This window comes from Myxine glutinosa, chromosome 7, assembly GCF_964187855.1.
Source record: "Myxine glutinosa chromosome 7, kmMyxGlut1.1, whole genome shotgun sequence".
Lineage (NCBI taxonomy): Eukaryota > Metazoa > Chordata > Myxini > Myxiniformes > Myxinidae > Myxine > Myxine glutinosa.
In genome coordinates, this window is record NC_136267.1 from 78,793,095 (window position 1) to 78,807,976 (window position 14,882).

The following is a 14,882-nucleotide window of genomic DNA, read 5'->3' on the forward strand; positions in this document are numbered from 1 at the left end:
GAACCTTTGCCCACAATTCTAAAAGGATGAACTGGAACAATGCAACTGTCGCCAATATGCCTCCGCATAGTCCCACAATGGGTGGATGTCTGCATAGTCCCGCATGCATAGTCCCACACTCTGCATATGTATGGGTATAGTGCAGCAGATAAACACAAAAATTGTGCATTTTATGAGAAAAGCATGACATTTCTAACATAGTTAGTGCATACCATAAGGTTTATTTTCAGATGTGGAGGGAAGTCAGATTTGACCTCTGAGGACCGTGAGAGGTCAAATCCAAAATGGTCGCCAGTCCACCGAGTCTAATGTTCAAACGCGCTTAATTTTGGAACCAAACAGTGTAGAAAAGCATTTTAGGTGTCATTTCCAACTAAATTGGGGATGCCCATTCATTTGGTGATACCTTTGAGATCGCCAGAACTCAAGGACATGCATTTAGGTCATGGTCAAGGTCAAATTACGTTAAATATCTATTCTTATGATACTGCAGTTGGAACTGCTATTGGAAAAAGATCATTTGAACTTTTAAAACTTTATTTTTTCAGGTACAGGGATAGGTACAGAACACCCAAAGACCAGAAATGATGAAAAAAAGTGTTTACACTGCAAGGAATGATGCAATAACCTCTGAAAAAATAACTGTAGTTAACCAAGTATGTCCACAAAAGCTTACATTAAATCAAGTGCAATGATGAAAATTGGTAATGATCAAAATCCAACAGTCTCCAGAACAGAAGCACAGTGCAGTGCACTTGAGTGCAGCTTTGGCACACTTGCAGCGTCCAGTGCACCCTTTCTTGCAGCCACAGTGGATCAATTCATGGCACGATTTTGATGCTTCAGGGAGAGTGGTCCAAAGAGACTGCCACCCAGTTGTCTCCATTGTCCAACCCCAGTCAGATGGTTCTGGAATCTCTGGATCCATGACCAATGCCTGGTTCCAACAGTTGGCCTGGTAGCAAGTGTGCTTGATGTTCTGCTTGAGTGCTGCCTGGGTTAGAGGAATGTTCTCTAGAGTTCTACACTTCTGTGTGAAGAGCTGTTTCCTGGCATCATTCACTTCCGTGCTCTCACTGGTTCGGTCGTACATCAGCACCACAAATCTGCTCTAGCAGTAACATTGAGCCTTCACTGACCTCACTTCGCATACCTAGGAGTTCATTGAAAGCATCATTCACCTCTGGGAAAGACTTCCAAGTTTCGCAGGCAGTCTTCTTTCCTCTGCCATCGAATGCAGATGCAGTATCACACCCTGTGAAAGCGTGAAAGACTGGGAGAGTCAGTATCACCAAAGCGATCTCAAAAGTATCACCAAATGAATGGGCATCCCCAATTTAGTTGGAAATGACACCTATAATGTTTTTCTACACTGTTTGGTTCCAAAATTAAGCGCGTTTGAACATTAGACTCGGTGGAATGGCGGCCATTTTGCATTTGACGTCTCACGGTCCTCAGAGGTCAAATCTGACTTCCCTCCACATCTGAAAATAAACCTTATGGTATATACTAACTATGCTAGAAATTTCATGCTTTTCTCAAAAAATGCACAATTTGTTAAAATATGAGAGCTTATCCGCTGTACTAGTAGGGGATCACGTTTGTGAAGATTTGTGTTGATTGGATAAGGTTAGTTTTTTCTATCCAATATGGCTGCCAAACCACGTGACCTATGACATCATTTTCAAACTATATGCAACAGTGCTGTTAGATATTTGTAAATTTTTTCATTGATCGGGTGAGCTGTTTCAGAGATATAATTATTTAATATTTTCCTTCAATCCAATATGGCTGCCAAAGCATGTGACCTATGATGTCATAAATTTAATATTTCAACACAAATGGGTCGTAGATCATGTGCATGCAATTTCAGATTTTTATCATAAGGAATTTGGTTGAAACATTTTTGGCTGGTAAACCACTTCACCTATGTCATCGTTATCATGCTTTTGTTCCCTATTGGGAGTACTTGACAATGCGCCAAGTTTCAAATTTTTCCATTCAGCGGTTTCTGAGAAATCTTTTTTTTTTAATTTGCTTTTAATCCAAGATGGCTGCCATACCACGTGGCCCATGACGTCACAATTATCATAAAAACATTCTGCATGGGTGTCACTCCTACCCTGAAAGTTTAGTCTGAGTCGGATTTATGGTTGATGAGAAAAACCAGGTTTAGCCCGGACGGAAGGACGGACGGACAACCGAAAACATAATGTCTCCGGCGATTTTGTCGGCGGAGGCATAAAAAAAGGATGAGGAATGAAATCGAGCTGGAAATGCATAATCCTGCTCACAACCGCCAAGCTGATGGCACAAAGCGCCAACTTTGGTGGCACTTCGTAATGAAAGCTTTTTAAAAATGCAATTCTGATAAACGGTTTGTTTGTGCACTTAGTCTACACGGTCTTCAGCAAGTCCGCAGCCTTCCTCTGGGGACTGCAGATAATCGTGTATGCTGCGGCAGCGCTGGCAGATGCTTCCTTATAACACCTGGCTAATGCCAGTGTGATGAGCCACACATGAGGTGCAGGTTGGCAGATCATCACGCTGGGCTGAGAAAGAACACTCACCGGGAAATATTTCTGGGTAAACCAGAGCTTTGGGACAAAGTGGGTAGCAACCGCAGTGGACGGCCTCCAACCTGGTGGGAACAGCGTGCTGCCAATTTAAAAGCATAATGTTTAGTTAAACAATCATTTGCATGCATTCCAGGTTATTATGGGGTAAGCACCATAATGATCGTACTCCCGCTGAAGCCTTACAGCGATGATAAAACAACAAGACGCGTCCATCAAGGTGGAGCGAGCGAAGGGGACGTTACATTGCAACACCGAAGAATTCGTGTCTGGCAGTCGAGACGACGACGTCGGCAGAGCGCAGGACGCTGTAGTAGTCCATCCTCTCTGCTTGGTAGCCCCAGTGAGCGATTTCCAGATCCAGGATGCGCTTCGCTTCCACAAAGACATCTGAGGTGAATGGAAGTAGAAGGAGAAGAAGCATCACGTCGACTTTAGTAATAAACAGCAGTCTTGGGAGGTCAGGACGCAAAACACGCTTTAATGGCATAAATGCGACGAAGAATCCAATTTGGAGCGAGCAGTCAATCTTCTTGACATGCAATGTCTTAAATCTTAGCTGCGCACTATTAAATCTGCACGAAAAAGGTGACTGCACTCCTCAGAAACTTTCCTCGAAGTGTTCAAGAAGAAGCGCAAAAAGCGTTTGGCCTAATAGGGCAGAGAACGGCGATGGAGGCAGGAATGCAACAACTGAAACCGGCTCGAAATGCGCTGTTCTCAGCATAAGTGGCTCCAATTTATTTAGCCAATATTACAGACACATTACATGTACAATATCTGCAGTTAGCTTAATCAAACTGGCTTCGTGGCTCATTTAACCCGCGTATCACCACAGGCCGTTAATGAAGGTGAAATTAAAAGAAATGGAGCAATGCAATATCAGTGCGAAGCGAAATGGGATTGCGGGGACTTCACCAGGCAGGTAATGACAGGGCTGGTCGTTAGGCGAGAGGGAATCGTTAGCGGAAATACACGCTTGGATTACCCTGTACAGCAGCTATCTCCATAAATGATACCCTCTTTTTTTATAATGCTCTAAAACAAATTTAATAAATGGTGCCAAAAAGCCATTAAAGCGAGAAATGTGACACGAGACCGAGACCGGCGGGCATCCCGAAGGCAATTGTGCCCTTGCTGCTCACGCGGCCTCCTCGAGACTTAGCTCGCTGCCAGAAGCAGTGCGAGCAAGTTTGTTTATGGTGGGATTGTGGAGCCAAATAAAATGGGTCAAATTAAACCTGAAAGATTATGCTAGTGGAGCACTCAAAAATTCACTACTTTTGCAATATAGCTTATTAGGAGCTCCAAAAACTTGAATTGGGGGGGGGGGGGGGGGAGGTATGCACCATATTCACCAACCTTGAGGCCTAATGCTAAATTTAGGTAGTGCGAGGATACATTGAATTGGGGAAAAAGGTATGCACCATATCCGTCACACCTGAGCCATAATGCTAAATGTAGGTAGTGCGAGGATACATTGAATTGAGGAAAAAAGGTATGCACCATATCCAGCACCATATCCACCACACCTGAGTCCTAATGCTAAATGTAGGTAGTGCGAGGATACATTGAATTGGGAAAAAAGGTATGCACCATATCCACCACACCTGAGGCCGAATGCTAAATTTAGGTAGTGCGAGGATACATTGAATTGGGGAAAAAGGTATGCACCATATCCGTCACACCTGAGCCATAATGCTAAATGTAGGTAGTGCGAGGATACATTGAATTGAGGAAAAAAGGTATGCACCATATCCAGCACCATATCGACCACACCTGAGTCCTAATGCTAAATGTAAGTAGTGCGAGGATACTGTTACGGATTCGTCACTTCCGCTGTTGTGGTTTTCACCCACTTGACATGTTTCTGATATTATGTATTATTATTATTCTCAAAAGGTTTATGATTCAGGAACAGCTATCTAAAGTTAAAAAGGTTAACTTAAAATGATACAGGAAATGGTGCCCTGGACAAAAAAACGACGAGCGAAGAAGAATAAGGCAGAGGACAGTGAAAGGCGTTCTGAAAAAGCTCCGTACCTAGCGTGGTCAAGCGTACATGGCGAGTGAACTTTGAGTCCTTGAAAGGAATCTTGGGCAATCGGTGTTATCGCTGGAGTTGTGGAAAAGCCTGCGAAGCCAGGTACAAGGGTGAAATTCCAGAGAATCTTCACCTCAAGGCCGCGGCTCGAGTGAGAGCCGTCCGCCATTTCGCCCCGTGCGCTACCTTCATCGGAAAAGGTTCTTGTCGCGTCGGTTGGGCTTATCCTCCGGTGGTTTGCCGGGGACGGCTGTGCAATAAAGCGGCGTCTGAGGAGTACACGCCGATTCGCTGATTGAACGGCAAACGTGTACGTCGGCGCGCGTCTTTGGAGATTTTCCATTCTACCGCGAGTTTGCTGGGTGTTGGACCACGCGACTTCGGTGTCGCATCGACCGCCTACGCCTCAATTGATCTGGATCGGACATGGTTCCAACGATCGCTGGAGCGAATCAACTTCGCCTTGGAGGGTTATAGAGACATTGAGGAGGGCTCGGTTCCATTTCCTGGGAGTGCCGAGAGTTTGGGGTTAAGTTACTAGATAAGGTGGTACATCTTAAGATATTGATTGAAGGGTTGATTACTATTATTGTTGTATCGTGATTCCTGTGTGCTCTTTAATATACAGACTTGGCATTTAATATGGAATTTTTTTTTTTCTTGACTTAGGTTTACTTTCTGAACTCAGTATATCAATCTGGTGAGTTTCTTTTACGCTTCGGTGATTTCTTTGTTAAAAGAACCATGTCACTGATTGTCTTTCGCAGCAAGAAGTCAATAACAGGATAATATCACAGGTGGCGTGACAAAATGTAAGGACAGGTACATTTGACGATTGGCTTCACAATCGGGTATATAAGGGTTGTTGCGTTCTGTATTAGTGGAAAACAACTGCTGCACATCTACAAAAGTTATTGCCGCTTCCTCTGGAGATGGTCCATCAACTCGACAATGCTGTTTGTCGTGGAGTGGTGGCTTTACGAAATTCCGGCATGAAACAGCGTGCTATTGCTCGGCAGTATGGCATCACTCAAGGTCAGGTGTCAAAGATCCTGAAACGAAATGGTCAGAGGGGTGTCCCTACTCCAATACCGAGGCCAGGATGTCCCCGCAGAACCACAAGGAGAGATTATCGCCAGCTGCACCGGTTAGTCTGCAATGGCCGTACCAAGTCAGCGAATCGGCTTCGGGCTGAGTGGCAGCAACTGACAAATGTGCCTGTATCCAGAAGGCTAGTCAACCAATGACTGGTTCAAGCAGGCTATCGTGCCAGGCGTCCCCTGAGAAAGCCACGCCTGACAAGACAACACAGCCAGCGCCGATTGCAGTGGGCCAGAGAGCACCGTCAATGGCAGCCAGGACACTGGAATCACGTGACCTTCAGTGACGAGTCTAGATTTCTGGTCTATCGTCAAGATGGCCTCAACCGAGTGCGCAGACAAGTGCATGAAGCCTACAACGAAGATTGTATTGTGCCAAGAGTCCAAGCTGGAGGTGGTGGGGTGACCGTTTGGGCTGCTTTTCATGCAGGGGGAAAAACTGACCTGGTTGTTCTGAATGGAAACCTGAACCAGTTCAAGTACAGGGCCATTCTGGAAGAAACATTGCTTCCATTTGCTCGTGCAGCCTTTCGAGGAAACTTTGTCTTCCAAGATGACAATGCACGGCCTCATCGTGCTCGCATGATCCAACACTTTCTTGCTGACCATGGTGTCGAGCATATGGAGTGGCCTGCCATGTCCCCGGATATGAATCCGATAGAGAACTTGTGGGCAGAATTAACGTGTCAAATAGACAACTTGGACCAGCAGCCTACCACTGTGCGTGAATTGCAGCAGGCTATTGTCACTGCATGGCAAGCGATTCCTGTCCAAACCTTGGCAAATCTCGTGAACAGCATGCCTTGACGTGTACGTGCTCTCCTGAATGCTCGTGGGGGTTACACGAAGTACTGAACTGTCATTTTACTGTCCGTAATCCCAGTCATAATTTAACTTTTGTTTTTGTTGAATTTTTTTTTGGCTAATGTGCAAAATAAAGAGCTACTTCTAGAAAACGTACAGAAGTTTAACACAGTACTGTCCGTGAATTGAGTTCGATATCAGTTTACATCACTTTCAAGGATCAATTTATTTGCTTCAAAATGTCAAATGTGGTTTTTGTTTCTTTTAAAGGTCACATTAACAAAATCTAGAATAATTTCAACATAATTCTAATGAACTTTTGGTTCTAAGTCATCTTGAAAAGTAAGTTCACCCCCACAAAAAAAAAAATTCCATATTAAATGCCAAGTCTGTATTATTTGGTTGTGGATAACTCATGGTGTGGTTTCCCTATTGATTTCGACACGGATTAACATATATATCTTTCTGCCGGGGTTCCTCTCGGGGTTCGGAGGTTACCGAGACCAGGAGATTGTAGAGGACTCCGTAACAATACATTGAATTGAGGAAAAAAGGTATGCACCATATCCAGCACACCTGAGTCCTAATGCTAAATGTAGGGAGTGTGAGGATACATTGAATTGGGGAAAAAAGGTATGCACCATATCCAGCACCATATCGACCACACCCGAGTCCTAATGCTAAATGTAGGTAGTGCGAGGATACATTGAATTGGGGGAAAAAGGTATGCACCATATCCAGCACCACATCCACCACACCTGAGTCCTAATGCTAAATGTAGGTAGTGCGAGGATACATTGAATTGGGGGAAAAAGGTATGCACCATAATCACCATATCCACCACACCTCAGGCCTAATGCTAAATTTAGGTAGTACGAGGATACATTGAATTGGGGAAAAAGGTATGCACCATATCCGTCACACCTGAGTCCTAATGCTAAATGTAGGGAGTGTGAGGATACATTGAATTGGGGAAAAAAGGTATGCACCATATCCAGCACCGTATCCACCACACCTGAGTCCTAATGCTAAATGTAGGTAGTGCGAGGATACATTGAATTGGGGGAAAAAAGGTATTGTTACGGATTCGTCACTTCCGTCGTTGTGGTTTTCATCCACTGTCAGCATTTTTAGTTCCATGTACTATTCTTGGTATAGTTTGAGTGAAATGGAAATAACTGTCTTCAAAAGAAAAAAATTAGTGTTTAAAAAAAAAAACGAAATGGATCGGGGGAAACCGGAAGAAGAAGAAGAGGAAGCGAAAGTGGAGCAAGTGAGGTCGTGAGAGAACGGCCGATCGGCTTTGAGGTCTCGAGCGGACGCTGGCGAACGTGTGTCACGAGCGAACATTGGTTTTCCCGGGAAAGGGATTCCTGTGACAGAGTCGTGATCACTGTGACAGATAAACCTGCGTGACGGGTTTTGCAGTCGATTCCGAAGAGAATCGTTGTTGGAGAGCAGGTACGCCTCCATTACGGGCCCGTCCGCCATTTCGCCTCGCTCCAGCCTTTTCACCTCGCTCCAGCCATTTCACCGCGCCCCAGCCGTTAGCCTGGTTCGCGTGTGTAACATGGATTTCGATTGGGAATTCGTGGTTCTCCGTTTGGGAGCCGCTGAACGTTCATACCAGCGTCATTGTCTGGTGAACCGAAGGTGTGCATTCCCAGTCACCTTTTGGGTGCACCTTTGCCTGACCAAGGTCGGCCCGACACCCCCCCAGCAGCTTGTCGGCAGCGTTGACTGTCAGCCGCCCGGGATTCTGGTCTCAATACAACCTTTTTCTTGTGATCACCGGAGCGTGGATCGACTTTGGCCTGGTGCCGGGACAGTGACTTTGGGAATGTTACCTTTCGCTCACGTGGAGCACCGTGAGTTATTGAGTAAGAAACTGGTGGTACCATCATAGGAATTATATGGTATTTTTGTTGTGCAATTGAAACATATTGTACTTGTGCTGTTATTATTGTGCAATACTAATACAATACTTGTTTTTTGGTAACAACTGATTGGTGTGGTTTCACCTTTGGTCATTGGCACACATAATAGCACTTATTTCTGCCGTGATTCCTTTCAGGGCTCGGAGGTACACCGTGACCGGGGTTTGGGGAGGAGCACGTAACAGTATGCACCTTATCCACCACACCTGAGTCCTAATGCTAAATGTAGGTAGTGCGAGGATGCATTGAATTGGGGGAAAAAAGGTATGCACCATATCCAGCACCATATCGACCACACCTAAGTCCTAATGCTAAATGTAGGTAGTGTGAGGATACATTGAATTGGGGGGAAAAAGGTATGCACCATATCCAGCACCAAATCGACTACACCTGAGTCCTAATGCTAAATGTAGGGAGTGCGAGGATACATTGAATTGGGGAAAAAAGGTATGCACCATATCCGTCACACCTGAGTCCTAATGCTAAATGTAGGGAGTGCGAGGATACATTGAATTGGGGAAAAAGGTATGCACCATATCCAGCACCATATCGACCACACCTGAGTCTTAATGCTAAATGTAAGGAGTGCGAGGATATATTGAATTGGGGAAAAAGGTATGCACCATATCCGTCACACCTGAGTCCTAATGCTAAATGCAGGGAGTGCGAGGATACATTGAATTGGGGGAAAAAGGTATGCACCATATCCGGGGGGGGGGGGGCAGGGGGGCGGGGTGGAGGGGATCTTTAACTTCCACAATTCAATTGCAAAAATGATAGCTGGAGTTCCTTGGACATTCATAGGATGCCCTGCTCCAAGATGCAGCACCATCAGCTTGAGCTCGCGACTTACAAACACGCAAACAATTGACCTTGGGAACACGTGACCTAATGCCCTATGATGCCTCGAACAAAGAACCAGCTTAAATAAAATAAACAGTTATTTGCTGTGCTGTGGATGTAAATAGTGTACGTAACAATGAATGTGACCAGTTGCCAATAAAGAGAATCGATCAAACACATTGCAAACCTCAAACTCTCCCAGATGCCTAAAGGTGTTTTATTAGACAGGTAAAATTAATAGTTCCCTGGTTGGGGATACTTCTCCTGATCCTATGAGTGATCTGCTTCCAAAAATCAAAGCAATCGTCCCAGATTCGTCTGTGCTGCCGTTGAATTGATGTCCTCTGTTTTTGTCAATTGTTCTTCGTATCGAGTGCTCACTTCGGTGTATTTTTTCATGATAATTCTACTTATTTCGACCCTATGTCTCAGGTTCGGATAGTTTTGGTCGCATCCATTTTTTTTCAACTGCTTCCCAAACCCACTCGCCGTGTCTCCATCCCCTCTGACCCATTCATTCACCACCCTCACCTTTTTATTTGTATACAACGTCCAGGCTCCTGGAAGAGCGAGAATATTGAATGGATCAGGATGCAACAGAACAAAAGGAACAATATAAAGAGGGACGGGGGGGGGGGGGGGGAGCAACAGCAGGTTTGAAGGATAAAATAGGGGAAGACGGACAAATAAGGGAAGCAAGGAGGAAAGATGGCTGGGTGGATGCATGGGATGGACACGATGGATACAGAAGCAAACTGTCAGGAAGAAAAAACTGGAAAATTGGAAGGAGGTGAGCTTTGGGGTGGGTTAACGGGGGTAGAAAGATCATGGTTTTGGATTGGAGCAAGGAGCTCACCATTTGAGATGGTGGTGATCAGATCTCTTGAAGACCTGGAGGGAAGACGAGTGAGTTGTGCATCGCCTCCCCCCTCCCCCCTAACTGTCTGATGTTCTGAATGAATGAGATTAAGGCATACAAATAAAAAAATGCAACCGCTCTGATCATAATTACATCCACCACCAAAGGTGGATGGAGGTTATGTTGTCACCCCTTTCTGTTTGCCTGCCTGTCTGTCTGTTTGGGAACAAGATATTTCAAAACGTTATGGATGGATTTGGATGAAACTTGGTGGAGAGGTTGGTTGAGGGACAAGGCCAAATCTATTTGCTTTTGGTGAAGATCCAAATCCGGATCCGCATACGATTATTTTTTTTATTTTTTTTAAGTGATTACTTCATTGAGTGATAGGGCCAAAACGATATATAGCATGATATTTCAAAAAGATAGAGACGATTATGACAAAACAAAACAAAGGTGACAAGAACAAGACAATTCGATTTTTGTAAAGGCCCTATCACTATGCATATATATGTATATATATATATATATATATTTATTAGTATAAAGCCCGTCAAAAATGATGGCTTGGAACAGTTTATTTGACAGTGCAGCCATGTGAGCGTGCCAAAGTCTGAAGCCTCGGCCTAGTGTCAGGTGTGCCTGTATCTTCTTTATTTATTAGACATCCTACAGACATACATGAACACTCATTTTACTCTGCGCACATTGCACATCATGTGCAGCGAGTTTCACCTCCATGCACCGTGTATTTGTTGTGATTTTAAAAAACACAAACGCTTCTGTACATCGACCTTGAGGCTCGGTTTACAAGCCACCATGTACAATTCCAATGTAAGATACATAATTACTCTTATTTTGGGTCTTTGAAGTCCTCGGGGTCGTTTGGGTCCTCTGGGTCATTTGGGTCTTTTGGGTGCGCAGGGTCTTTTGCATCATCAGGATATTTTGGGTCCTTGGGGTCTTTTGGGACCTCAGGGTCTTTTGTGTCCTCTGGGTCATTTGGGGCCTTGGCATCTTTTGGGTCTTCAGGGTCTTTTGGGTATTTTGGGTCTTCGGGGTCTTTTGTGTCTTTTTGGTCTTCTTGTTCATCTGAGTCTTTTGGGTAATTTGAGTCTTTTAGGTCCTCTGGATCTTTGGGCCCTCTCGTCTTTTCGTTCCTCTGGGTCTTTGGGGTACTTTGGGTTTTAGGAGTAATTTGGGTTTTTGGGGTCCACTGGGTCCTCAGGGTCTTTAAGGGTTTCATGGTCGTTTCAGTCCTTTGGATTGTTTGGTTCTTTATGGTATTTTGGGTCTTTAAGGGTCTTCAGGGTATTTTGGGTCTTTTCGATGTTTTCAGTCTTTGGGTTTTTTGGGGGTCTTTGGCCTCTAAGTAAGGCAGAGATGAGTCATACGAGGAGCTCACAGATATGGCTCACCTGGAACCTCCGAATAGGATTCTCCAATCACCGAAAGGCGGAAGGACAAGCCGTTCTTCTTCAGGGCGAATATACAGGAGAAGAAGGCCTCTGGGTCTTTGTCATGCTCCCTGTGGGAAGAAGACACAGCCAGATATCCTTGAAGTGCACATTTGAAATGCAGCTATTTCCGACATCTCCTGGAACTTAATGCTCATAATGTTTCTTTCACTTAAAAATTGCTCCATCTAATATTACTCTCCCACATCGTGAGTACAGCTACAGGTCTCCTGTTTGGGAGGAGTAATGGTGAATCTACCACAAACGCATTAAGCCTACTCGACGTCAAAACCACAGCATGCCCCGACTAACCCAGGATGATCCGACAGTTGTTGCGTACCCACAAATTTGTGTCGAATCACCACTGTTGACGTGCAAATGTTATTCAGCATATATGTTTGACAAAGCGATGCTCTGATGAAGGCCTTTCCTTTGATGCTGGATAGAGTCACCCATGGGCAGAGGGAGAGCTCGAGTGCCATTTGCCCATTGGGTGACAAACCCTAGAAGTCGGAATGCTGATTTGCATAACATTTTGCCAGACTGACTTTACTAAATTCCTTTGCTTGTTTGTGTGTAACACAAGCCTGGTGTTTGCGTGGCACGCGATATATGCGGATTAAAATATGTGCAGCAAAGGCAGTGATACACACATTTCTGGTTACACAGCAGATAAAGGATGTGTGTGTGTAATGGTGTTGTTTGTTTGAATGTATACAGGAAATCCTTGATTTGCACTCGAGATGAGTTCCTAAAAAACTTAATGTAAAACGAAAAACGTAAATATAAAAGGAATTTTTCCCATATGCATAATCTATGGCAATACATTGAGGTTGAGCAGCTGTCGCTATGTTGCCTTTATTCACTCATTGATTGGTTGCAGCACTGACCAATCGGGTTTTATCACATCTATCTGTGTCAGCAAGCAACGGTCTATCGAGGTGGTGCAGCGTCTTTATCTCATGCCTTCTTCATATGTTGTGATAAATGAAATTTCATCACGGAAGATTCCAATAACCTTGAAGGCCTTGGTGTCCATGATGTTAAGCTGAGCAAGATGTGAGGCAGGGGAGCGCACCAAGAGGGGAGCGCAGTACTCCATTAAGCTGCTGATGAAAGCCTTATAGGTGGATAGGAGCTCAGGTGTGCCAAGGAAAGACATTGTACGATGGAGGATGCCCAGTCGGCGGCTGGCTTTGGAGGCCAACTTTGAAATGTGGTTTGCCCAAGAAAGATCATGACTGATACTGAGATCCATGAGTTTGAATGAATGAACTTTCTCAAGAGGATTGTTAAAAAAAAGTGGACAGGAGAGGCCGAGAGGGGCCAGTTCGTTTTTGGACTATGTATGCATGTATGTGTGGACTGACTGCTTTCGCCTCATTGGTTGGACATCTGGCCCGTCTCCACCCACAATTGCAACCTGAAAGTAAAATCATACGTTCGCTATTTTGTGAAGGTGCATAGGCCTACCCATGGACTCGTGCCATTGGAATTATCCGAGCTATGTAACCACAATGTATTATATATGTACATAACACTCGGCATATTTTTGTTTCATGTATGTAACCCGGGTTATTAGCCCATCATGTTTTATCATTGGTGCTTTTGTCCTCAAATTTTCATCAAAGCTTTATGAGAATATGGAGAAGCAAATTAATAATTGGGTGAACAGATCAAAGGTCAATGTTACATAAAATTACCAATTTTCATGCAATTGACCTAAAATTTTAAGAATGTGCATATTGGGTCACTGAACTGGTTCACCAACAAAATACTAGAAACTGATTGTTTTGAGGTCAAACGGTCAAGGTCACAAAGTCGTTATTTTCCATCTGATTGACTTGAAATTTGAACAGGGATTGCTTATTGGGTCACTGAAGCCTATTGCTTTTGAGGTCAAAAGGTCAAGGTTGCCTAAAATCATCAATTTGTATTTTGTTTTCCGCTGCTTTCATCATATTTAGCATACGGATGAAGTCTGACTACATAGCGGACGTGAACGGGATTTCATTTTCAGATGCTTTCCAGTTTTTATTATTTTCGGGAGCGATCGTGGCGGCAGTCTGTGGCTTATACACCATCCAAATAAAGGGATGAGTAATTTGTGTAATAAATGAAGGCTTTTGTGCGTAATTTCGGTTTTAGATTGAGTTTTCATGGCCGAGTAGTGCGAAAATACAGAAAGGTCACCGGTAATTTTGACGGGCTTTTCTGCCAATACCATATTTTTCGGAGTACAAGTCAATACGTTTTTTTCCCGCCTCATTGTACAATTGTTAATATAAAACACTGTAGAAACCATTGCCCTGCAATGTTTGCCGATTGGATCAGCAATGAAATGTTAATCCGCTCACAAACACATCTTAAATTATCCAATCAATACCATATGAAATTATCAATAGCATACAAAATTATCCTTGTCATGTCGGGCTTGGGTGTACGTTCGCTCCCCTTCCATCCCATCCCTCACTTCAAACGGAACCACAACCAATTTCACTCGTGAGACGGCTGAATGGCTCAAATCTGTGTTTGCTTCAAAGTCTTGTGTCCCGAACCTCTCTCTCCCCCTCTCTCTGTACCCACCCTTCCGAGTCGTACCCAACTGCTCCTGGATTGTGTCTTTTGCACCTGAGAAGGTGGAAAGGTTTCTGGCAACCCTTGACTCTGAATCTGAATCTGCAACTGGACAGGACGGCATCAGCGCACGCATCCTAAAAATCTGCTCTGCTGCTCTTGCACTTCCTTTATCTGCCTTTTTCACCCGGCCATTTACCCTTGATCATCTTCCATCTGCTTGGAAATCAGCCACAATCACAGCATTACATAGAAGGTGCAAAAACCGACCCCCTTAACCACAGACCAATTAATTAGCTTACTTTCAATCATTAGCAAGGTCATGGAATCCATCATTGCAGTTGACATAAAATCATTCCTTTTCTCCAACAGCCTCATCTCAGATCACCAATTCAGATTCAGACCTGGTCACTCTATCTTGGACATGCTGCTTATACTCTCCCAACAATGGATAGAGGCCCTCAGTAAAAGACATGAGATCAGGGCTGTCTGTCTGGACATATCTCGAGGTTTGATACAGTGTGGCATCCGGCCTTGCTCTACAAACCATCTGCTTATGGAATCCAAGGCCAACCCCTGGATTTCTGACTTCCTTCACTCTTGTAGCCAAAGTGTGACTCTCAACAGAATCCTTTCTTCTCTCCCTGTCAAGGCTGGAGTACCCCAAGACAGTGTTCTGGGCCCC

General features: G+C 44.4%; 1 protein-coding gene across 2 annotated transcripts in view; it reads right to left on the reverse strand.

Annotated features, from left to right (window-relative positions):
- QTMAN (queuosine-tRNA mannosyltransferase) overlaps positions 1–14,882 on the reverse strand; it is a 56,391-nt gene that overhangs the window by 12,144 nt on the left and 29,365 nt on the right. For both annotated transcript variants that reach the window (XM_068102477.2, XM_068102478.2), the window contains exons 7-9: positions 11,582–11,691; positions 2,822–2,966; positions 2,571–2,641 (exon numbers count right to left, since the gene is read on the reverse strand). In XM_068102477.2, the coding sequence (XP_067958578.2) occupies positions 2,571–2,641; positions 2,822–2,966; positions 11,582–11,691 (326 nt within the window). The remainder of the gene's footprint in view (positions 1–2,570; positions 2,642–2,821; positions 2,967–11,581; positions 11,692–14,882) is intronic.